Source organism: Pteropus medius, unplaced genomic scaffold (assembly GCF_902729225.1).
Source record: "Pteropus medius unplaced genomic scaffold, Ma_sr-lr_union100, whole genome shotgun sequence".
Classification (NCBI taxonomy): Eukaryota; Metazoa; Chordata; class Mammalia; order Chiroptera; family Pteropodidae; genus Pteropus; species Pteropus medius.
This window is the reverse complement of record NW_024349464.1, coordinates 6923-30215: the sequence shown is the minus strand read 5'-3', so window position 1 is coordinate 30215 and position 23293 is coordinate 6923. Positions and strand designations below refer to the sequence as shown.

The window sequence follows — 23293 nt, the reverse complement described above, 5'->3', positions numbered from 1 at the left end:
TCAATTTTTTATAGCTTGTTGTTTAGCTACAAGAAAAATCTTACTATAAAGAATGATCATACAAGGGCAGGTATGAAAATAACAGAAAATCTACCAAAACCCAGTCTTGATTTACAACAATTTGACAACCACCTATACAGTTGAGAGCACTTACTAATTCTTCCATCCCATCATCACTGACACCTGTGTAGAACACAGCACCACTATATACAATGGGCAGGTTCCAGCAGATGCTGATGCAAATTTCTCACACAGACACCGTGAACTTGGTAGGATAGAGCAGAGGGTCAGTAACAGCAATGTACTAGCTCTTAGTTGGTTAAAGTAAATGTTTGGCAATTACCTGTTGGTTTCCCAAATTATTTAACCAGCTTGATATTTCTGAAACTCAAGTTTTCTAAGAACCACAGTCCTGACTCATTAATAATTTTAATATTAAAGGTGGTATTTAAGGGTGGCTCCATAGAGTAGCTGTTACCATGTCTGCTTTACGCTCAGAAGGTCCTGGGTTTGCTCCCCAGGTAGAGCCATGGACCTTACCCGGGGTGCACCAGACCCAAGGTACATACCATGAGCGTGTGGAAGTAGACGCCCCGCCTTCAGAGATTCAGTTCTTAAGGGCAAAAGGCAACAATCATAGCTCAAGTGTGGAAGTTGCGGAGGGGAGGGTGGGCAGGAATTAAAGAGGGGGAAAAAATAACAGAAAATAAAATCTTCTAAGAAAATCAATCAATCAATCAATCAATAAAAATTGAAGAATAGACAACCTGGCTTTAATACTTACTTTGGAGTTTCCGTCAAGAAAATAAGATGTTGACCTAAATATAGATATAGAAATTAATGGATTAGAATAGAGTCCAGAAATTGAGACACACATATATGGTTGAATGTTTTTTGACAAAAAGAACAAACATCATTTACTAGAGAAAGAACAGTCTTTTCAAGAAATGCTGCTGAAATTACTGAATATCCAAATACTACTTCTACCAATAGTAAAAAATTTCAGGCTCGCCATCACAACATATTAAAAATTAATATGAAAACAATCATAAACCTAAAGAACTAAAATTATAAAAACTCTAGAAGAAGCACAGAAAAAAATTGTTGTGACACAACAAATTTATAAGTTGGTCTTCATCAAAATTTAAACGTTCTACTCTACAAAAAAACTCTCAAAAAAATGAAAAGTCCACTATTCGTAACACCTATTTCTAAAGAACAGTCAACTCAATTATAAGAAAACTTTAAAATTCATTAAAAATGGGCACGATGTTCATGGACAGTTCACCAAAGTGGATACATTCAAGAACAGTGATTACAAAAACAGATTCTCAATATCATCATTCCTAAATCCAAAACGAAATACTACTTACTACACATTATCTAAGATGGTTACTATAAAAAGAAAGGACAGTGCCAAGTGTCGAACAGGACTTGGAGCAATTGGAACATTTATAGATTGCTGGTGGGAGTACAAAATGGTGCAATTACTTTAGAAGACAGTTTGCAGTTTCTTGTAGAGTTAAACATACACTTTCCATATGATCCAGCAATTGTACTCCTAGGTATTTATCAAAAAATAAAAAAAATAAAAAAAAATAAGGAAGTATGTCCATGCAAAGAATTTTATACAATGCTCATACCAACACTTTTAATAACAGCCCCAAATTAAACACAAATCCAGAAGTCCATCAACAGGTACATGGATAAAATAATTGTGGTATTTTAATATGATGGAATACATTTCAACAATAATAAGGAATGAACTGATAATATACCTAATAAATGCCATGGACACTGAGCTGAGAGGAAACACCTTGTCACAGAAGCTTATGTAGTGTATGATGCTATTTAGATGAGATTTTCAGACCAAGGGAATTACTCTCTAGAGATAGAATGGGTACAGGTGATTGCCCAGAACAGAAGAATTGAAATGTGGGAAGACGATGACTGCAAAAGGGCTCTGATAAAATGGCTGAGGTGTTAGAAAAATGCCATACCTTGATAGTGGAGGTGATTACAAGTGTGGTACATTTATCATGTCTGTAACGTGAATAAAAATGAATGAAACTATGGGCGGTGAACACACAATGCAATACATATATATACATATGCCTTATTGCTAAATTGTACACCTGAAACTTACTGGATTTCATTAAGCAACGTCACCATGATTAAATAGAAAAATAAATAGATAAATAAATGAATAAATAAGTAAATAAATAAAAACATAATCCTGATTTTTAGCTAAAAAAGCATGAAATTTTCAAATATAATTTATACATTATATAAAAGAGCTGATTGTAAAAATGACCAGAAATCATTTATCAGAAAAATATTTTCTGTAAAATCTTCTTAGTAAAAATAAACAATATGGCTTTCGAATTTTGGACATAGATTTTAAAGTGAAGGACTATGTCTATTTCCATTTCTATTTCATGGAAAGTTCAAATGTCATCAGGATATTAGAAGAGCATAAACGTCTTTTAGCATAAACATAATAATTATTTAAAGTTCCTTTTCTTGCACATTGCACTATGGGGATTTAAGCTTAAGGGCTTTGAGTATTTGAAATTATTTAGCTACTTTCCTGAGGGGACGTAGTGTTTGGGGTGTAATTCTAGCTCTCACAAATTAGGAAAAGAAAGCTAATAAAATATGGCATTCTTACATGCATCATATAGCAGCTCTTGGAAGACTAATGGTTCTCAGATATGTACCAGGTAATGCAAGGAAAGATTTTTTTTTTTTTAAGTTTAAACAAACAGATTTGGGGGAATGATAAAATCTATCTAGTTATTCAGTTGGAGTAGATTTATGAGATAAAGGTATGAATCAATTTCTAAACATGAAAATAAGGATTTCTACTTACAAAGGAAATGGGACGGAATGTACTGGCAATTACTGACATATTGTAAATGCCCCTTTTTAAAAAGGTATTTAAAGAGAATAGCTTTCCCAGGGTCAAAACGGAGAACATGGCAGTGATTTGCCCCCTCCTGCAGCTGCGCAGCTCTGCTTCGAGAACCTGAATGGATCCTGTGTCAAAATTTCCTACTCGCCTGGACCCCGCCTGATTCTGTACACAGTGTTCAGCTTTGGATCTTGGCTGGCTGTATTTGGAAACCTCTTGGTGATGATTTCGATTCTTCATTTCAAGCAGCTGCACTCTCCAACTAACCTTTTGATGGCCTCCCTGGCCTGTGCTGACTTCTTGGTGGGAGTGACTGTGATGCCCTTCAGTGCAGTGAGGTCCGTGGAAGGCTGCTGGTACTTTGGGGAGAGTTACTGTAAATTTCACTCTTGTTTCGATGGGGCATTCTGCTATGCTTCCATCTTCCACTTATGTTTCATTTCTCTGGATAGATATATTGCAGTCAGCGACCCTCTGCTCTATCCAACCAGATTCACCATATCTGTTTCTGTCATGTGTATTGCTTTCTCCTGGCTCCTTTCCATTATTTATTCTTTTACTCTTATTAGCACAGGTGTAAATGAAGTTGGGCTGGAGGAACTAGTCAATGCTCTCACCTGTGTGGGAAGCTGTCAAGTTGCAGTGAATCAAAGTTGGGTACTGGTAAATTTTCTATTATTTTTCATACCCTCGCTTGTGATGATCGTTGTTTACTCCAAGATTTTCCTCATTGCTAAACAACAGGCTAGAAAAATGGAAAGTATGAGCAATAAAACTGTGGGATCATCAGATAGCTACAAAGACAGAGTGGCCAGGAGGGAGAGAAAAGCAGCAAGAACACTGGGCATCGCAGTGATAGCGTTTCTGGTTTCATGGTTGCCATACTTCATTGATTCAATAATTGATGCCTTCCTAGGTTTCATCACACCCACATATATTTTTGAAATATTACTTTGGATTGTATACTATAACTCAGCAATGAACCCTTTGATTTATGCTTTATTTTATCCTTGGTTTCAAAAAGCGCTAAAGCTAATCATCACTGGTCAAGTATTAAGAGAAAATTCCTCAACAATGAATTTATTTTCAGAGTAGGTTCTGGTTTTAGACTGGGAGGAAATTGAAAATACATTCTCAATGGACTCACAATGGGGAAATCATTGATCATAAATATGCAAGATCTTCTTAGGTAAAATAAATGAATTATGCTTCAATTTTGACCCATACACTTAAATTCAAGTTCAATGTTCTTTGGTAAATATACCATTAAAATCTGATTGTAATGGAAATAACGCACGCAGCCTTGGAGTGGGAAATGCCTGGATTGCAATATCAACTCTGACATTTAACACTGTGATCTTAGGTTGCTTTCTTCTCTCTGATCCTCATTATATTTCTCTGTTTAATAACTCCTCTCTTGTAGTAGTCTTGAGAAAATGTAAAAGAATATATAAAACATCTAGTATATACTCATGATCTAAATCCTGCCTTTCATTACTTTATATCTTGTCTCAGCTGCTTTGCAATATTTTTCTATTAAAATGTAAATGCAACTAAAATATATATTTAGAGAAGTGGAGGCCTGTTGCTCAGAGAGGATAAAGGAGTGAGCATATGCTGTCTGATGTTCAGATTTGCAGATCCAAAACTGTGATTTCAGAGTCAGGTAAAATCAGTCAAGACATAGAGCTATTAACTGTAATATCTATTTAGTTATTGCAGAATAACTATAAAAACAATTTACAATGGGAAAGGTAACTAGTATCATAAGAACATTCATTCACTCAGTGAGCTTCTTACTGTTAAGTGTAAAATTACATTAGAGTTCAGAAGTTGTACCAGTGAACATACATTTAAGCCAGAGTTTTAAGACTGTTATTCTTATTTTGTTATATTACTTTATTTTGAAATGAATTTATTCTTATTCAATTAAATTGCACCTTGTTTCAAAAATTATGGACTGGGACTTCAAGGATACACAAAAAGCAAAGCTTAAAAATGTGTTCATAAGAGAAAGAAAACTAAAATGAAGGAAATAAAATGAAGCCAAGACAGAGACTAGAAAATGTCTTACCCACAAACTTGGTTCCAAAGCAGAAAGAGAAACAATTAGTTATGTAATCCATAGTGGATAATCCAAGTCAGTTATTTCAGAGAATTGTTCTTGGTAGTCAAATTGGAGCATACTGTATGTCCCATGAACAATAACTGGCTCGATTCTATTCTCTTAGCTTATTCACAAGAAGACATCAAGATTTTAAAAGTCCGGTTATCATATTTTGGAGCAGGAGTAAATATATATCAAACTTTTCCTGCTTGTTTCTTTAATTTATAAATGATATAAATCAACATTATCTAGTAGTACATAATTTCTATCACACAAATGCTTACAACTATTAAACCTTTTCTAAGAGTGTATTCTTTCTGATTATACAATTCTTGTGAGAAATACTCGTCTTGATTTTACAGACGATTAAAGCCAACCCTGACTGCTTACTGTCACTGTACCCACAATTCCTCTATTCCAAGAGTGAATATCATCAACTTATTTTGATACTAGAGGTTTCTCTATAGTAACTTTTTCTAATCCTCTTTTGCAAGCTATACAATAATCCTACTGCCTATTTTAAAGATAAAGAAGCTAAATCAAAGTATGTAAGAATTCTGATGAATATTATAAAGCTTCAGAATTCAAACTAGTACTTTTGTTTGATGCTAGTTTTATATATTTATACTTGTCTTTCATTCTTGGTAGCCTTTCTAATATAATAAACAAATCATCTGATTTTACCACTTCCTTTCCTAGATCGACATACTAACCTGTCTAGTTTTATAAGTGTTTGAAAATTCTCGTTGTGAAAGACACAAGCTACTGTCCTCATTATTCTTTCTGTGAACTACTGTGGTTGTGTGGGGACTAGTCTACAGGCCTTTGCTTCAATGAACATTTATTGAGTGTTTTCACTATGCAATACATGAGCTCCAGAACCAGAAGGATCTAACAAGAAAAACAATTTCAACCTAATCATTATTTATCTATGTTTATGGGACACCCATTCTGTGCTTGGAACTGCCTTGCCTGCACTTAATCTTCACAACATCCCTATGAGCAAGAGAACGTTCTTACTTCTCTTTTGAATTGAGGAACCTGATGAATAAAGAGGTAAGTCACGTGCCCAAGGTAGCATACTTGTTTAACAATAGAACCAGTATGAACACCTGGGTGGGGTGCCCTGCAGAGAGTAAGTGTCATAACAACAAAAGATTTCTCCCTTCAGAAAAGAGAATTGTCTTCTGGAAAGAGCCCCCTCTCTAACTGTAGGAAATTGGTAGCTGAATTCAGAGGCTAAAAAAATTTCCCATATAAAAAATGTTATGTTTTTTTTCATATTCCCCTTGCCACTCGGTCATTGGACTGTGATGAAGGACTCACAAAATATTAGAAGTGAAAGAAACTTTTAAAAAAATTTATTCTAAAACATGCTTTTTTAGGTGCAAGCTATGGCTTATGTTCCCTGAGGAATGTCAGACAACTAGAGTCTCATGAATTCATGTAGAGGGCTAGCCACACTCCAGTGCTGTCCATCTGTCCACAGGGCCTGGATGGGTCCATCCTCATCTCCTCCAATATCTGGTCACAGTGCAATCTCTCCTTTCTGAAGATTTAGCCTCAACTCTTCTCCATTAGACCTGGTTTAACTGGACCTATGGATTTATGGCCATCTATTTTATATATACATATTTCTCAATTAGCTTTCAGGGGTTTTATAGGATTTCAAATATAGTGATAATTTTAACTAGAATTACAATTCTGGTTTAAAAAAAAAAAAATCCCTCAGAACTTTAAAAGCATTTCTCCAATGGCTTCTAAGACCTAGTATTGATAAGAAGTGTGATGCTAGCATGATGTTCATTCCTTTGTCATTCCTCCGTCTGGCCCCTGTGCTAAAGGTTTTAAGATTTTCTCTTTTTACTTGTCTGATTGTGTTCCCTGTATATTTTTTGTTTGTCCTCTTTGCACTTGGTGGATACTTTTAATTGGAAGCCTTAGACCTTTCTGTAACACAGAAGGAACTTTCTGAACAATTGCTTTTGTTTTCTTCCTTTTACTCTTTGACTGCTCTTTCTGGGATTTAGAATTTCTCGCATGATCTATTCATGACAATAGCTCTATCTGCTCTAATCACCTCCATTGTGTGTATTTTGGGTTGTATTATTCTCCACTCTGTTTTTTAGTCAATTTAATCCAATGACTTTTTTTTTTTTCAGATATGCTTTAGAAGTCATTTCAATGGGACGTCAGATAAAATAAACTATGTGCTCAGTTATGTTAACAGGGCTGATCTTCAGAGGTAGGTACCAAGTCAACCATTGCAATTGGGAAAGCTTTGAAATGCTTAAATACCAGTTGGGAAACATTTATTACCCAGAGCTCTCTTGCAACCTGTTGAACCATATCTCTGGTTTCTCTTCTCCAAACTCCAAAGTTTCCTCATGATCAATTCTACTGAAACATCAATGCAAGGCAAAGGAGGGCCCCTGCAGGGCCTGCTCGGTCTCTCAGAAAAGCGTCCATTCTGATTGAGCATTGCCCACATTTGCCACATTATTTTTTTTTTGTCCTTTTTTAGTGCTTTGAAATATCAATCCTTAAAATAACTCAGAAATCAAGTGTTCAAGTTTTGATGAGAAATTTTCAACAATAAATTTATTTTTGGTCATGAAACTTAAATATGGGAAACTTAGGAATATATTCAAAACTCTTAAATAATTATTTATTATTTCCTTCCTAAGAATTGAAGAGATTACTCAAAGTGTATGTATGGTAAGATGGTTGGAAGTTTTCCTCAAATTTTTCAGAAAAAGTATGAAGAAATGGAACTCTATTCATCAGATTTGTCCTTCCTTGGGAATAATTGGCACTCTTGTCCCATTGAATATGCCACTAATTTTGGACACTTTGCACTGTTGCCTCACAAATGTAAAATGGCTTCGCTACGTTATGTACTAGTGCGTGCAGACTTGCTCTCTTGACTCTCCTGGTGCAATTTTTTAAAATACCGTGGGCAGATTGCATAGATTTTCATGCAGTTTCTGGAATTGAAATCCCATACAAAAGTAAATTCTAACTCAGATGAAAACTTTAAAGTTACATTCAGTTTAGCACTTTTATCTTTCCTATTCCAGTCAAAGCTATTTAATCCTAGGTTGTAGAGTAGGATCCTATAGAGGGGTAGGAGATAAGTCTGCTTTTACAGTTCTTTTCTCTTTCTTCTTTTAATGCCACTCACCCTCCATAGTAGAACAGAAATGGAATATAGAGAATATTAATGATGGGACAAAAATTTCTCATGCCTGGTGGTATCATAGTCCATTTTGCACAATGCCCTGAATGTGGCGGGCACTGAAATGTAGGCTCTGTTATGAAGTACATGTATGACACACATGGGTGAATCATTTTGGGAGAGCCTGCCCACTGCCTAGTTCTCTAATGTGGGTGAGCCACTGCAGTTAACCTCTTTCAAGTTCTCTTTAGAGTCTATGAGTAGAAAACTTAAAGGCTTTTGCTTCTGGGGTCCCTTTGTCCAGGGGATCACTCCACTGATGAAGGTATTGGTAAGATAATTCAAGCTTGAGTCCCTATTTAGATCTGTTTATTCAATAGAATTGCAGACCTGCCCTGTGTTTATACTGAGCAGAGGCAAGTAGAATTGGGGAGAGATGGCTGGGAGGAGAATTGGGCCAGCAGGGAGAGAACCTTATAAAGTCACTATTTCAAGTGCAAAGAGTCATTAGTTTCATGTGGACTAATACCCACATGGAAGCCAGTCAGGCTTGGCCTTTCTGGCCGGCCATCTATTTTAGAGTACACAGAATGTCTATGACACATCGCATAGGATTTGAGGAAGATGTTGAAAAAGTCAGTACAGTGCTGATCACAAGATTAGGAACCTGGGCATGGAAGTGCCTCCTGCAGAGATGCCTGAATAACCCAAATAAGCACTGCATGACAGTCATTAATGAAGGCTCACTACACAGATGATGTAGGCATGATCGCCAAGTGAAGGTTGCAAGGAGACCAGATTTGGTATCAGGTGATTATACTTCTTTTCTTCTACTCTCTCCTTTTCCCAGTGGAATAAAGGAAAGCAGAGTAGATAAGGAATGAAAAATCAAACATGCGCCTTCTCTAAAACCAGGCTTTTTAAGTTTAGACCGTGCTAGCACTGGGCACAGTTATATACAGACTGTAGTTCTCAAATGGATCAGACCATAGTGAAAATATTTAACACTCAGAATGACTGGACAGCTCCGCCTGAGATCTCACGAAGAGATGACAACGGGAGGTTTGCTCTTGCGGACACTGAGATTGGAGAAAGATTAATTTTGCATTGTTTCTGACCCCAATAAAAATATTGCATAAGGAGTTAACATACATTTCTAAAAACTACTTGTTAAACACAATCGAATTATGTGAGAACTAAAATAAGAACCGGCTCAGTTATGCAATCACCTGAAAATTGGCTTAGACTGTTAGTTAAATATATTGACTGTGTATTATCATTACTATCTGCTGTGCATTTACAGTTTAACACTTTGACTCTGCTTTGTGTTCAGGTGCTTCTTGCCTCTCATGTTAAGAGACAAGAGTACGAAACACTTCTCTCCCCTTGCTCTCATTAAAAAACGTCTGAGTTTGTCCACTGGAAGGACCACAGAGATCATTAAGGCATCTTTCTGCAATGTTTGTCAGTCTATCCTAATGAGGCCTATATCACACTCCCATACGCTGGGGAGATGATTGAACTAAAAGGCTTTTATTTTAAAAATGTTTTAGAGAAGGAAAAATTCACAAGCTAAAGGTTAAGTGTAGATATCAAACTAAAAACTTTAGATGACGCAAAATAACAAAAGTTTGCCTCAGAAGCCGAACTTGGTGTTAGAATCACAGACCCCTAAGACACATGCTTGCTGCATAATCTTGATCTTTAACTGTTGCAAATCCTTTTAGTCAAGGTGGTCTTATTAGCAAGATAGGAAGTATCATATGTGTGCAAGAATTTTAGAGGCCTTAGGAAGATGCTCCAATTTATATCTCAGCATTCGGCTAGATATTCTTTATTGAATAATCCCATATATGAAAGTAAAAAATAACTTAGCTCTGTGAAGCTTTCATAGGTAGCAAAAAAGGTGAAAAATGCAGGACAATCCTTTTCTTAACATATATTTGATATTAATTTCTCTATGTGGTTGATTTCTTGAATATGTACTTCCATTGGCTCCTGTAAGGTTATTATCATTCATTACTGCTTCACTGTCTCTAAAGTTTTGACATCTTCAGATGCTGCTCTAGTGTGTTTTGACAGATATAAAATTGTTACCCACTGGCCATATATCACCTTTGCTATTATCTATACTAATGGTTCAGGACAGTGGTTCCTAGAAATTTGGGTTTCAGAAACAATGAAATTGGTTAAAAATTTGGGGAATCAATAAATAATAATCAAATTTTAACTTTACCAGTGAAGAACATCAAAAATAACAACAGCAACAACAACTTCATGTACTTTGCTAATATTTCATAAAAGCATGTTTTAATATCTAAAGTATGGGAACGGTATTATTTAACAAAATAAGACGGTCTTGTAAAGTGAATAAATCTTCTATTATGAAGCATTTGTTTCATCATTCTTATTTTTCTCCTTTTTCTGACCTGTGAAAACTTTGCCACAGTCCAGTTTCTGAAACTGACATTTCCACACAACTGAGTTAAAATTTGAAGATAACAATGAAATGAATAAATACCAATAAATAACTTTAGAAACGTGTTTCTTTCTGTGTAGGTTCTGTGCACCCGCTAGGACCTGGCCTTCCCCTGAGATCTCTGCTTCCCAGCAGGCAGAATGACAAGGTGGCCGTGCATCCCCCTTATTCCTCTTCATGACGTTAGAGCATTCTCTCTCCCTCTTCCTTAAATCCCCTAATATCATCAGATTGTGTCACTCAGGCCTCTCTACAATACTGTTAAACATCGACCACAGGGTCCTTCTTCCATCTTTCACCTTCAGTTTAATACCCATCACTCTGTTATTACCTCTACTACTACTGTCAATATCTATACTATGTAAAACATAAACATTTGCTATGAGTGCTTTAGAAGTATCAGTTCCTTAAGTCATCATAATAACTCCCTGAAGTAAGTAGTAGTATTATACCCCTGTCACAGCTGAGAATATTGAGTCCTTGGGAGGTTAAGAAGTTGGGGAGAACCTGGGTTGAACCCCAGGCAGACCGTCTCGAGTCCATGTTCTTGACCACGTGCTAGGCTGCCTCACAGGTTCTAGATGTCCTGTCCTTTGAGGATATCACCTCCCACCCTACCCCAGTCTCTCATTCACAAGGTCATAACCTAGGACTTGCAGTAAGCAGGACTACAAACTCTGATCTGAAATTTGGTCCTCTGGAAATCAGAACTTTTTTTACATTTTAAAAGCCTAATCCATGATATATTTTGAATATACCAGTGAAGTGTGTGAAGCACTTGTAATCGACACATGGCTATCTCTGTATCAAAGTACCAATGTTCAGACAGTGATAAGAAGTAACGCTAGAAATGAGCTCATGTCGGTGTTTGTCACCAAATTTATTAGGACACAAGCTTCCAGTGTTATAGCATTTGGAATTTCAGAATTTGGACTTATCCTAAAACCTAAAATCTCTCCATTTTGTGTATTTGGTCACCTTGCAGGCTCGCTTGCTCTAGAAAGCCAACTACAAGTAACTTTTAAACTCTCACTTGCTGGATGTTGTAACTCTCCTCCTCACCAAGCTTAAATGCCAACACCAGTCATTCTAATCACTCCTTAGAAATTAAGTTGATTGGAAGAAATGATTGGCAATTGTAATTTTTTCCGTTAATGATTACTATATTTTGTCTATCTGTCTATTTATCGTGTATTATCTACCCGATACTATACTATCTTACCAGTAGTTATATAGTACTCAGCTTTAACTGTACATTCGGTCCTTTTCCTATCTTTACTCACACAGTTCTATATGGTAGGTAATATTACTCCCATAATAAAAAGGAGTAATCTGAATCTGAGGGAAGTCAGTAAATTGTTCAAGATCACACGGCCAAAATTAATCCTCAGAGTTTTCAGAGTGGAACTCCTGTGCGACGATTCTCTAGAGACACTGACTTTCTCTCTTAGAAGATGGGCTCGCCCTACAGCTTATACCCAACATATATACTGACACTCTTTATCACGTTTCAAGAAATAACATAAAGAGTTGGAAAAAACACAAACGAAAGATGAAAGAATGACTTGATTCATTCCATAGCTCCTGATACAGCAAATAATTAATATTAGAGAATTGGAGGATCCTATACATCTGCTGCAAATATTTACATTAAAAATACTTAATGTTAAGAAATAATTCCTCAGATACTTTAATCACTTTCAGATGTAGTCCCTAAAATATACTAATGAAGCTAGTTTTGCTTTATTAGATAAGAAAAAAATCTCAGGAATATATACTCAAAGAAAATAAAATGAGACACACAGACAGACCTAACCTCAATGCTCTGATGAGAGATGTGTACTATAACAGCTATTTTAATGTATTTATGTCATCACAAATATTAAAATGATAGAAATAAATTACAAAGTAAATTACCTCATACATATACACTGTACATTACACATAAATTTAGAGTTTTAAAGGCATATTGAAGTATATATATATATAGGGGTCATAAATACATACACTGTTTTACAATCTGGGCTAGAGATTTTTGGTTTTGTTGTTTTTAGTCACAAAACATATTGTGGTTGTTTTTCCATATCAATGTACACAAACTTTTTGGCAGTTTTTAATGGCTTCATAACATTCCCTTACATCGGAGAACATAATTTCTTTCATTTAATATTATTTTATATTGATGTAGGTTGTTTCCAATTAATAATTAAGGTTTATACAGTGAATGTCTTGGTCATGAGTGCTTCCTTGCCTGGATCTTTTCTTAGGGTTACTTGGTGGAAATAGAAGTTCAAAGTCACGCAACATGTATAATTTAATTTTTTATACAGATATTTTAATCCATCCAGGAAAGGAGAAAGTAAAATATATTTTCCCTAGATCTATATGAGCATGTTCAACTCTCAGGGCCGTGCTCAATTTCCCAGACTCTAGTTAATATCAAGTATTGTTGATCCTTCTAACATCTGCCAATTTGATATACCAAACTCTATTACATTTTTAAATTATTGTACAAATGGTATTTTAATGTATTTTTTGGCCATTTGTAATTTTCCTCTGAAAAATGGCCTATTCGTCAATATCATGTAATGTTTATTGCTTCCTTACAATTTTGTAAAAAGCTTACACTTTTAAATCTATTAACTCTTTTTCATCATGTATACTACCAATGATTTTTCCAAGTTTGTCTTTGTTTTCCCCTTAACATGACTGTTTTCTTTTGAAATTTAAATATTTAAATTGAGTGCATAATTTTCTTTGAGTTTTCTATTATAATTATACCAATGAAAAATTACAAAAGCTATATTTTCTCTAATTTTCTAACATCTGAAAGAAATCAGTTTTGGTTTTGAAATGAATGAAGCAAGGTGCTTAATGACATAGTGTCCAAAGATTATATGACACATTAACATTTCTTGAAAAATCCATCTTTTTCCCATAACTTACAATACGTGGTAATTTTTATTGTGGACAATGTATAAACATTGGATAGTGTTACTAGAAAAAAAAATGACAGAAAATTGAAGTCCATCATGCTGATAGGTAGAACAACACACCTCATGGAAGAAGAAAACAATCATTCAAGGGACAATCTCTGTTGCAAGAATTGTACCATTTGCTCATTTTGATTTTCATGATCACAAAATACGCCCCCAACATATAAAATACGAATCTTGTCCTGAGTCAGAATGGCTTCTGTATATGGCTCAGAGACTTCTAAGTGCTCAGGAAAGACCAATGCTCAGAAACAAGCTTCTCAAAATGAAAGCAACGTGACCACGTCCATAGACAGACAAGGAATAGAAAAATGTCAGAGTGAACACAAAATCAGGAAACCTTTGAAAATGAAAGAACGGTAAGCTTGGTAGGCAAGGTAAGAAAGATACGGGAGGCCTGCAAAGATAAAATAATTAACAACTGACAGAGCAGGCAAGTGAACAGATTTGAGGAGACTAGAAATGATGAGCTTTGTGTTCACCACTCTTAGTACATACATTTCTAGCAAATGCTAAGAGAAGTTCAATTCAGCAAGAAAGAGAAAAGCAAAAAGGTTATGCTGAGGAAACTGAGCTGCCATTGTTCCTCACCTATTTAATGAATCATTACCATGCACTGTATTTCATATCATAATTATTGAGAAGTTTCCATTATGTAACCATATCAACTTCAAATTTTTCAAACCATCAATTTGAAACTGAGGCTTATTTACAAATTTATTTATGGTTGATAAACTGTCATTTATTACATGGCAGTTATAAGTTTTATTGCTCTTCTACACAAAGGGTAAAAAATCATCATTCAAATAATTTAGAGAACAATTAGAATTACTGAGCCAGCAAAACATCTCATATACATAAGAAGGGATTATAAAACCCAAAAATCAATCAGTGAATGAATCTAATACATGTGGTAACCATGAGATCAAACACTAACTGTGCACTCAACATTCTAGCTGCTTTTCTCTCTCTCTTAGCTACCCTGGTCTTACAATTTCCTGATGATGTAGCTACTTTCTACTAGTAGATTCAATCTCTTTACTCTGTTTTACAGCTGCCCCCCACCCCAATACATTGAATCTTCGTAACATGAGACATGTGAAAACAAAAGAAATTTTTATCAATATCCAGTCTAATTTACAACAAGCTGACATCAACTATGGAGTAGGGAGCACTTATTAATTCCTCCATTCCATCCTCATGGGCACCTGTACGCAAGGGGCAGGATCCATGAGATACTGAAGCAAATTCCTGACACAGACAACTACAGAAATTAAGCATAATAGATTGACTGCCACCCAAAAACTTTCCCTGGGGAAATTAAGCAAAGCAAAGAAACAACAACAACAACAAAAGGCAACAGCCCCATGAAGTCGATCACAGAGAAATTTTTGACAAGTTGAGAGTGAGTAGAAGATTTTGTAAGGAAAGAAGAAAAGAAATCAAAGAAAACAAAGATGTTTTTAGGTTAGCAAGGGAAGAGTCGTGGAATAAAAAAGAAAATGGAGGGAGAGAAGTGTCTGCAGGGAGTGGGGTATGGGGAGCTCTGCAACACTTAACAAATAAGATTTAACACTTATCAGTCAAATAAATATTTTGGGGGAAGTATAACAGAAGTACGCATACTAATATAATTGAAAAACATTGATTCACCCTATTAAATTTGAAGAATATGTTTCTCTTCTTAATAATCGTTGATAATTTGATTTTCCAGAACTCATTTCATTTGGACAGTGTAAAGATATCTTCATCTATCTCAATCTAATTGCTTACATGTGTTCAAAGAACAAAATCATCGCAGATGAACTGTCCTCGAAAACCGACCACTTACAATAACTTTTATGGATTTCCGAAACCATGGGTAAAATAAAGCATAAATCAAAAGGTTCCTGGCTGAGTTATAACAAGCACACCAAGGGTAAATCTCATAAATATAGGCAGGAGTTATGAAGCCCACAAAGGCATAAATAATTGAGTCAATACAATAAGGTAACCACGAAATCATAAATCTTACCACTTTCACCCCCAGGGTTTTAGCTGCTTTCCTCTCTCTCTTGGGCACTCTGGATTTATAACTATCTGATGATGATTCTGTATTGCCAGCAGTATTTTCCATCCTTTTAACCTTTTGTCGAGCCACAAGAAAATATTACTGTAGAGAATGATCGTAACGAGTGTAGGTATAAAGAAGGATAGAAAATCTATCAACACCCAGTTTTGATTTACAACTCTCTGACAACTTCCTGTGCAGTTGAGGGCACTAGCTAATTCTTCTAGCCCATCATCACAGGCGCCACTGTAGAACAGGGCACCACTGTATGCAATGGGCAGGATCCAGGAGATGTTGATGCAAATTCCTGACACAGACACCGTGAACTTGGTAGGATAGAGCAGAGGGTCAGTAACAGCAATGTACCTGTCGATGGAGATGAAGCACAAATGGAAGAGAGAGGAGAAACAAAAAGCCACATCACAGTACGAGTGAAAAGTACAGAAGCTCTGCCCGAAGTACGAGCAGCTCTCGACGGACCTGACCATGCTGAAGGGCATCACCGTGACGCCCACCAGGAAGTCAGCACAGGCCAGGGAGGAGATGAGAATGTTGGTTGGAGAGTGCAGCTGCTTGAAATGCAGGACTGACATCATCACCAAGAGGTTTCCAAACACGGCCAACACAGCCCCATAGCCAAACAGTGTATAGAGAACCAGGCGGGGATCATGCGAGTAGGGCTTTTTCACACAGGATCCAGTCATGTTTTCGTAGTACAGCTCCGCAGCTGCAGCTGGAGGCGAGTTGCTACTCATGACGCTGTTCTTTACGTTTGCAGAATTCGGTCCTTCTTGATCATCACGAGAACCATGAGATTCTAACTTCAATATTCCTGGGGGAGAAAACATAAATACACCATGATGACTGAGGAAATTATCAGCTATTAGTACTCATGTTTTCTTCAATTTACCAGTTTTTATTATAAATCTCAAATGTGTAACAAAACACGATCCAACAAAAATTATAGGTACAAGACTACTGGGGGTTAATTTCAACTAATGATTGTTTCTCGTTATCTGATACAATTTCCTTTTAGTCAAAAATAAATGTTTTTATTTTTTACCTCCAGAATTCCTCTTTGCCACAGGCACTGATCTAGGAGGGAATTATAAGGCTGAAGGATCACCTCTCATTAGTTTCCGGGTTGTCTGCCTAGGTTGCTGCGTAAAGCATGCAGTCCTCCTCCTAAAAAGATGCCAACAGTGGACAAATCCCTACATGGAGTCTGGTAGTGCAAGGTGTGAAATTGAAAGATGATTTTTAATAGCGATTACCAAGAAAGTTATTCTACAGAATAGCTCTTTACATTCAATTAGGTTAGTTGTTGTATTTCTTGGGTCAAAGATTTTTTTCTTTTTAGAATTGAACAGTTCCACTGTTCTCAGTATTGACAGGCCACCTTATTGGGTTTCTGTTAGAGATACAGTAGGGTGCAAGAAGTGAGTGTCAGCACTTGGCTTGTTCTCTCCTGTTATGCATCATGTTTTTGCATCTGCAGTGGTTACCAACAAACAGAAAAAATGATAGAACTTTCCATTCCCAATGCTAAAAGAAGTCAAACAATGAGAAGGAAGCTGTAAAATGGGAACACATTCCTTGGTCATTTGCCATCTCTGGAATGCTGGAACAGTGCAAAGCAAGGAAAAGCCTTATTCAGCCTTCCTAAGGAAGGGCTCAGACTCTTACCACTGCAGAGCTGTGACCTTAAAGATATTTGTGAACTTGCTTTTCAAATTATAAGAGTGCCTTGGGTATTAGTATGAACCCATCTGGCCATCTGATTCCTAATCAAGAAATTTCACACTGTGAAATGAACAATATTTTAGATTCCTGCTAATATTTTTGAGAGCCTCATTTCGTAGTATCAGCGCTCATCTAGACAAAGGTCTAGCAGGCTTTCTCAAATACAGCACTATGAACATTTGTGTTCAGAGAACTTCTTGCTATGAAGATCTGTCCTGTACATTGGCAGGCTTTTAGTAGGATCCCTACTACTAGATGCCAGTAGATGCCAATAAAATCTCCCCAAATGTGAAAACCAAAAATGTCTCTAGACATCGACAAATGTTCTCTGGGCACTAATGGCTCAATAGCTTACCCCACTGAGAACTATTATTCTAGGCAATAAAAAGGTATCATATAACACTTCTCACTTTTGGTAAAGAAATAACTTGGTATCTCCCTCCATTATCCTGAGATTTATTCATTAATGAATTTTTCTACTTAATACATATTTATTGAATACGAAGAGTTGCATGCAAAGTAATGAAACAAAGAGATTTGACCTTTAGCCTCATAAAGCTTTCAATTTTGAGGTGGAAAAAAAACTTTAAAGAAGTACACAGAGAAATGATTAGATGAATACATATTGGAATGGTATTATAAAAGTGAAATACAGTAGTTCGTGATAGTGAAATAAGCAGCCAGACAGGAAAGTGTAGACAAAAATTTTCCAATAAAAAGTTTAAGTCAAAAATGCTACTTTAATAGTTGTAAATTAATGACATAATATACATCAGAAAAAAATAAATGAGAATGAATAGAGCAGTAGCGAGGATTTTTAGACCTTTGTCAGCAGGTGAAAACAATGCGAAGAAATATTATGCCAGCAAGAAAGAGAGAAAGAATGTGAAAGACAGAGATGAAAGCCTAGCCTCTTGTGGTCTGGAAGTGGAAGTAGGGTGGGAGGCGTGGAGCTTATTCCAAAAAGAATCTGGACAAACCCTAATCCCAATAAATGTTATAAAACAACGATTTTTTGTGTCAAAACTAATTTTTATATATCTTCCTTTTTTTTTTTCTTTTTACCAGCTTTTAGTTGGTTATAGTAAATGTCTAGCAATTACCTGTTGGTTTCCCAAATTATTTAACCAGCTTGATATTTCTGAAACCCAAGTTTTCTAAGAACCACAGTCCTCATCATTAATAATTTTAATATCAAAGGTGGTATTTTAGTGGGTGGCTCCATAGTATAGTTGTTACCATGTCTGCTTTACGCTTAGACGTTCCTGGGTTCTCGCGCCAGGTGGAGTCACGAACCATATCCTGGGTGTGCGAGACTTCAGGTGCACGCCAGGAGCATGTGGGAGCAGACGCCCCACCTTCGGGGATTCAGTTCTTAAGAGGAAATGTCAAGAACTATAGGTCAGGTGTGATATTTGGGGGTGGATATTAAAGAGGGGGGGAATAAAAGAAAATAAAATCTTCTAAGAGAATCAATCAATCAGTTTAGACAATAAGGCATTGACCGAAATATAGATAGAGAAGTTAATGATTAGAATAAAGTCCAGAAATAGAGACACATATATATGGTTGAATGGTTTTTGACAAAAGAACAAACATCATTTACTAGAGAAAGAACAGTCTTTTCAAGAAATGCTGCTGGAATTACTGAATATCCAAATAACTTCTACCAATAATAAAAAATCTCACTCTCTCCATCGCAACATATTAAAAATTAATATGAAAACAATCATAGAACTATAAGAACTAAAATTATAAAACCTCAAGAAGAAGCACGGAAAAAATTAGTTTTGACACAAAAAATTTATAAGGTGGTCTTCATCAAATTTTAAACTTTCGACTTTTCAAAAAATACTCAATGAAATAAAGAGTCCAATATTCATAACACATATTTCTAAAGAACAGTCAACTCAATAATAAGAAAATTATAAAATTCATTAAAAATGGGCAAAATATTCATGGACAGTTCACCAAAGTGGATACATTAAAGAACAGTGATCACATAAACAGATTCTCAACATCATCATTCCTAAATTAAAAACGAAATACTACTACACGCTATCTAAGATGGTTAAAATAAAAAGAAATGACAGTGCCAAGTGTTGAACAGGACTTGAAGCAAGTGGAACATTTATAGATTGCTGGTGGGAGTACAAAATGGTGCAATTACTTTAGAAAACAGTTTGTAGTTTCTTATATAGCTAAACATACACTTTGCATATGATCCAGCAATTCTACTCCTAGGTATTTCCCTCCCCAAAAATAATAAGAACGTATATCTTTTCAAAGAATTGTATACAATGCTCATACCAACACTTTTAATAACAGCCCTAAACTGAACACAAGTCCAAAAGCCTATCAACAGCTACATGGATAAAATAATTGTGGTATATTACTACGATGGAATACACTTTAGCAATAATAAGGAATGAACTGCTAATATACCTAATAAATGCCACGGGCACTGACCTGGGAGGAAGCAGCTTGTCACAGAATTGTATGTAGTGTTTGATGCTATTTAGATGAGATTTTTAGAGCAGGGGAATTACTCTGCAATGATAGAATGGTTATTAGTGATGGCCCAGGATAGAAGAAGGGAAATACGGGAAGAGACTGACTGCAAATGGGCTCAAATAAAATTGCTGAGGTGTTAGAAATATTCCATACCTTGATTGTGGAGGTGGTTACGAGTGTGGATACATTTATCATGTCTGTAACCTGAATAAAAAGAAATCTAAATATGAGCGGTAAAAGCACAATGCAATATATACATATATATATATATACACACATATCTATATGTATATATATGTATATATATACACACACGTATATACATACACATATATACATATACATATATACATATATACACATATACATATATACATATATATACACATATATATGTATACCTTATATATACATATACATATGTATATGTATATATAAAGTATATATTGCATTGTGCTTTCACCGCTCATAATTAGGAAGCTCATAATAAGTCATATACATATGCCTTATTCCTAAATTGTACACCTGAAATTTACTGGATTTAGTTAAGCAAGGTCACCATGAATAAATAGATAAATAAACAGAGAAATAAATAAATGACTAAATAAATAAATAAAAAGATATCCTGGTTTTTACCTAGTGTGAAATTTTTTAATATAAATTATAGATTACATAAAAAAGCTGATTTAAAAATGACGAGAAATCATTTATCAGAAAAATCTTCTATAAAATCCTTTTAGTAAAAGTAAGTAAAAATATACGATATGGCTTTCAAATTTTAGACAAAAGATTTTAAAGAAAAGGACTATTTCAATTTCCATTTCTATTTCACGGAAAGGTCAAATGTCATCAGGATATTAGAAGAGCATAAACTTCTTTTAGCATAAACATAATCATTATTAAAAGTTCTTTTTCTTGCACATTGTACTATGGGGATTTAAGCTTAAGGGCTTTGAGTATTTGAAATTATTTAGCTACTTTCCTGAGGGGACAGAGAGTTTGGGGTGTAATTTTAGCTCTGATAAATTAGGAAAAGAAAGCTAATAAAATATGGCATTCTTACACGCTTCATATAGCAGCTCTTGGAAGACTAATACTTCTCAGATATGTACCAGGTAATGCAAAGAAAGTTTTTTTTTTTTTTAATGTTAAACAAATAGAATTTTGGATAATGATAAAAGTAACTACTTATTAAGTTGGAAGTAGATTTTATGAGATAAAGGTATGAATCAGTTTCTAAACATGAAAATAAGGATTTCTACTTACAAAGCAAATGGGACAGAATGTACTGGCAATTACTGACATATTGCCCCTTTTGTAAAGGTATTTAAAGATAATAGCTTTCCCAGGTGTGAAAACGGAGAATCATGGGCAGTGATTTGCCCCCTCCTGCAGCTGCTCAGCTCTGCTTCGAGAACCTGAATGAATCCTGTGTCAAAATTTCCTACTCGCCTGGACTCCGCCTGATTCTGTACACAGTGTTCGGCTTTGGAGCTTGGCTGGCTGTATTTGGAAACCTCTTGGTGATGATTTCGATTCTTTATTTCAAGCAGCTGCACTCTCCAACCAACCTTTTGATCGCCTCCCTGGCCTGTGCTGACTTCTTGGTGGGAGTGACTGTGATGCCCTTCAGTGCAGTGAGGTCCGTGGAAGGCTGCTGGTACTTTGGGGAGAGTTACTGTAAATTTCACTCTTGTTTCGATGGGTCATTCTGCTGTGCTTCCATCTTCCACTTATGTTTCATTTCTCTGGATAGATATATTGCAGTCAGCGACCCTCTGCTCTATCCAACCAGATTCACCATATCTGTTTCTGTCATGTGTATTGCATTCTCCTGGCTCCTTTCTATTATTTATTCTTTTACCCTTTTTAGCACAGGTGCAAATGCAGTTGGGCTGGAGGAACTAGTCAGTGCTCTCACCTGTGTGGGAGGTTGTCAAGTTGCAGTGAATCAAAGTTGGGTATTGGTAAATTTTCTATTATTTTTCATACCCATGCTTGTGATGATCGTTGTTTACTCCAAGATTTTCCTCATCGCTAAACAACAGGCTAGAAAAATGGAAAGTATGAGCAATAACACTGTGGGATCATCAGATAGCTACAAAGACAGAGTGGCCAGGAGGGAGAGAAAAGCAGCAAGAACACTGGGCATTGCAGTGATAGCATTTCTGGTTTCATGGTTGCCATACTACATTGATTCAATAATTGATGCCTTCGTAGGTTTCATCACACCCACATATATTTTTGAAATATTAGCGTGGATTGTATACTATAACTCAGCAATGAACCCCTTGATTTATGCTTTATTTTATCCTTGGTTTCGAAAAGCCATGAAGCTAATCATTACTGGTCAAGTCTTAAGAGAAAATTCCTCAACAATAAATTTATTTTCTGAGTAGGTTCTGGTTTTAAACTGGAAGGAGATCAAAACTAGATTATCAATGGACTCACAATGGGGAAAACATTGATCATAAATGTGCAAGATCTTCTTAGGTAAAATAATTGAATTATGCTTCAATTTTGGCCCAAACACTTAAAATCAGGTAAATGTTCTTTGGTAAATATAACATTAAAATCTGATTATAAAGGAAATAACAGAGCTTTGGAGCCAGAAATGACTGGAATGCAATACCAACTCTGACATTTAACACTGTGATCTTTGTTGCTTCGTTCTCTGGTCCTCATTATATTTCCCTGGTTAATAACTCCTCTCTTGCATTAGTCTTGAGAAAATGTGAAAGAATATATAAAGGATCTGGTATATACTCATCACCTAAATCCTGCCTTTTATTACTTTATAACAGTTCAACCCTGGCTATATCTTCTCTCAGCTGCTTTCTAATATTTTTCTGTTATAATATAAAAGCAACTAAGATATATATTTAGAGAGGTGGTGGTACCTTGCTCAGAGAGGATGAAAGAGTGAGTATGTACTGTCTGGTGTTCAGATTTGCAGATACAAAACTGTGATTTCAGAGTGAGGTAAAATCAGTCAAGAGATAGAGCTATTAACTGTAATATCAATTTAGTTTTTTGGGAATAACTATAATATCAATTTATAATGTGAAAGGTAACTAGCATACATTCAGTGAGCTTCTTACTGTTAAGTGTAAAGTTACATTAGAGTTCAGAAGTTGTTCACATACATTTAAGCCAGGGTTTTAAGATTGTATTCTTATTTTGATATGTTACTTTATTTTGAAATTAATTTATTCTTTACTCACGTAAATTGCACCTTGTTTTAAAAATTATGGACAGGGACTTCAAGGATACAGAAAAAAACAAAGCTTAAAAATGTGTTCAAAAAAAGAA

General features: G+C 35.5%; 3 protein-coding genes across 3 annotated transcripts; 2 read left to right on the top strand and 1 right to left on the bottom strand.

Annotated features, from left to right (window-relative positions):
• Positions 1 to 479: 479 nt before the first annotated feature.
• LOC120618079 (trace amine-associated receptor 7a-like) lies at positions 480 to 4113 on the top strand. Its single transcript, XM_039881932.1, has 2 exons — positions 480 to 668; positions 2954 to 4113. Exons 1-2 carry the CDS (start codon positions 480 to 482, stop codon positions 4007 to 4009), a joined length of 1245 nt encoding a protein of 414 aa, XP_039737866.1. The 3' UTR covers positions 4010 to 4113.
• An 11167-nt stretch (positions 4114 to 15280) lies between these two features.
• Positions 15281 to 16479, bottom strand: LOC120618078 (trace amine-associated receptor 6-like). The gene is given in 3 exon segments (XM_039881931.1): positions 15281 to 15496; positions 15499 to 15822; positions 15825 to 16479. Coding segments are annotated over 3 exon segments (1032 nt in total). The 3' UTR covers positions 15281 to 15443.
• A 4869-nt stretch (positions 16480 to 21348) lies between these two features.
• Positions 21349 to 22380, top strand: LOC120618077 (trace amine-associated receptor 7c-like). The gene has a single exon (XM_039881930.1). It carries the CDS (start codon positions 21349 to 21351, stop codon positions 22378 to 22380), a length of 1032 nt encoding a protein of 343 aa, XP_039737864.1.
• Positions 22381 to 23293: the final 913 nt, after the last annotated feature.

Excerpts from the sequence above, each read along its gene's own strand:
- LOC120618079 (XM_039881932.1), top strand. The coding sequence starts at position 480 with ATGTCTGCTTTACGCTCAGAAGGTCCTGGGTTTGCTCCCCAGGTAGAG. Across the intron at positions 669-2,953 it reads TGGAAGTTGCGGAGGGGAGG|CTTTCCCAGGGTCAAAACGG; the intron begins GTGGGCAGGAAT and ends TAAAGAGAATAG.
- LOC120618077 (XM_039881930.1), top strand. The coding sequence starts at position 21,349 with ATGGGCAGTGATTTGCCCCCTCCTGCAGCTGCTCAGCTCTGCTTCGAG.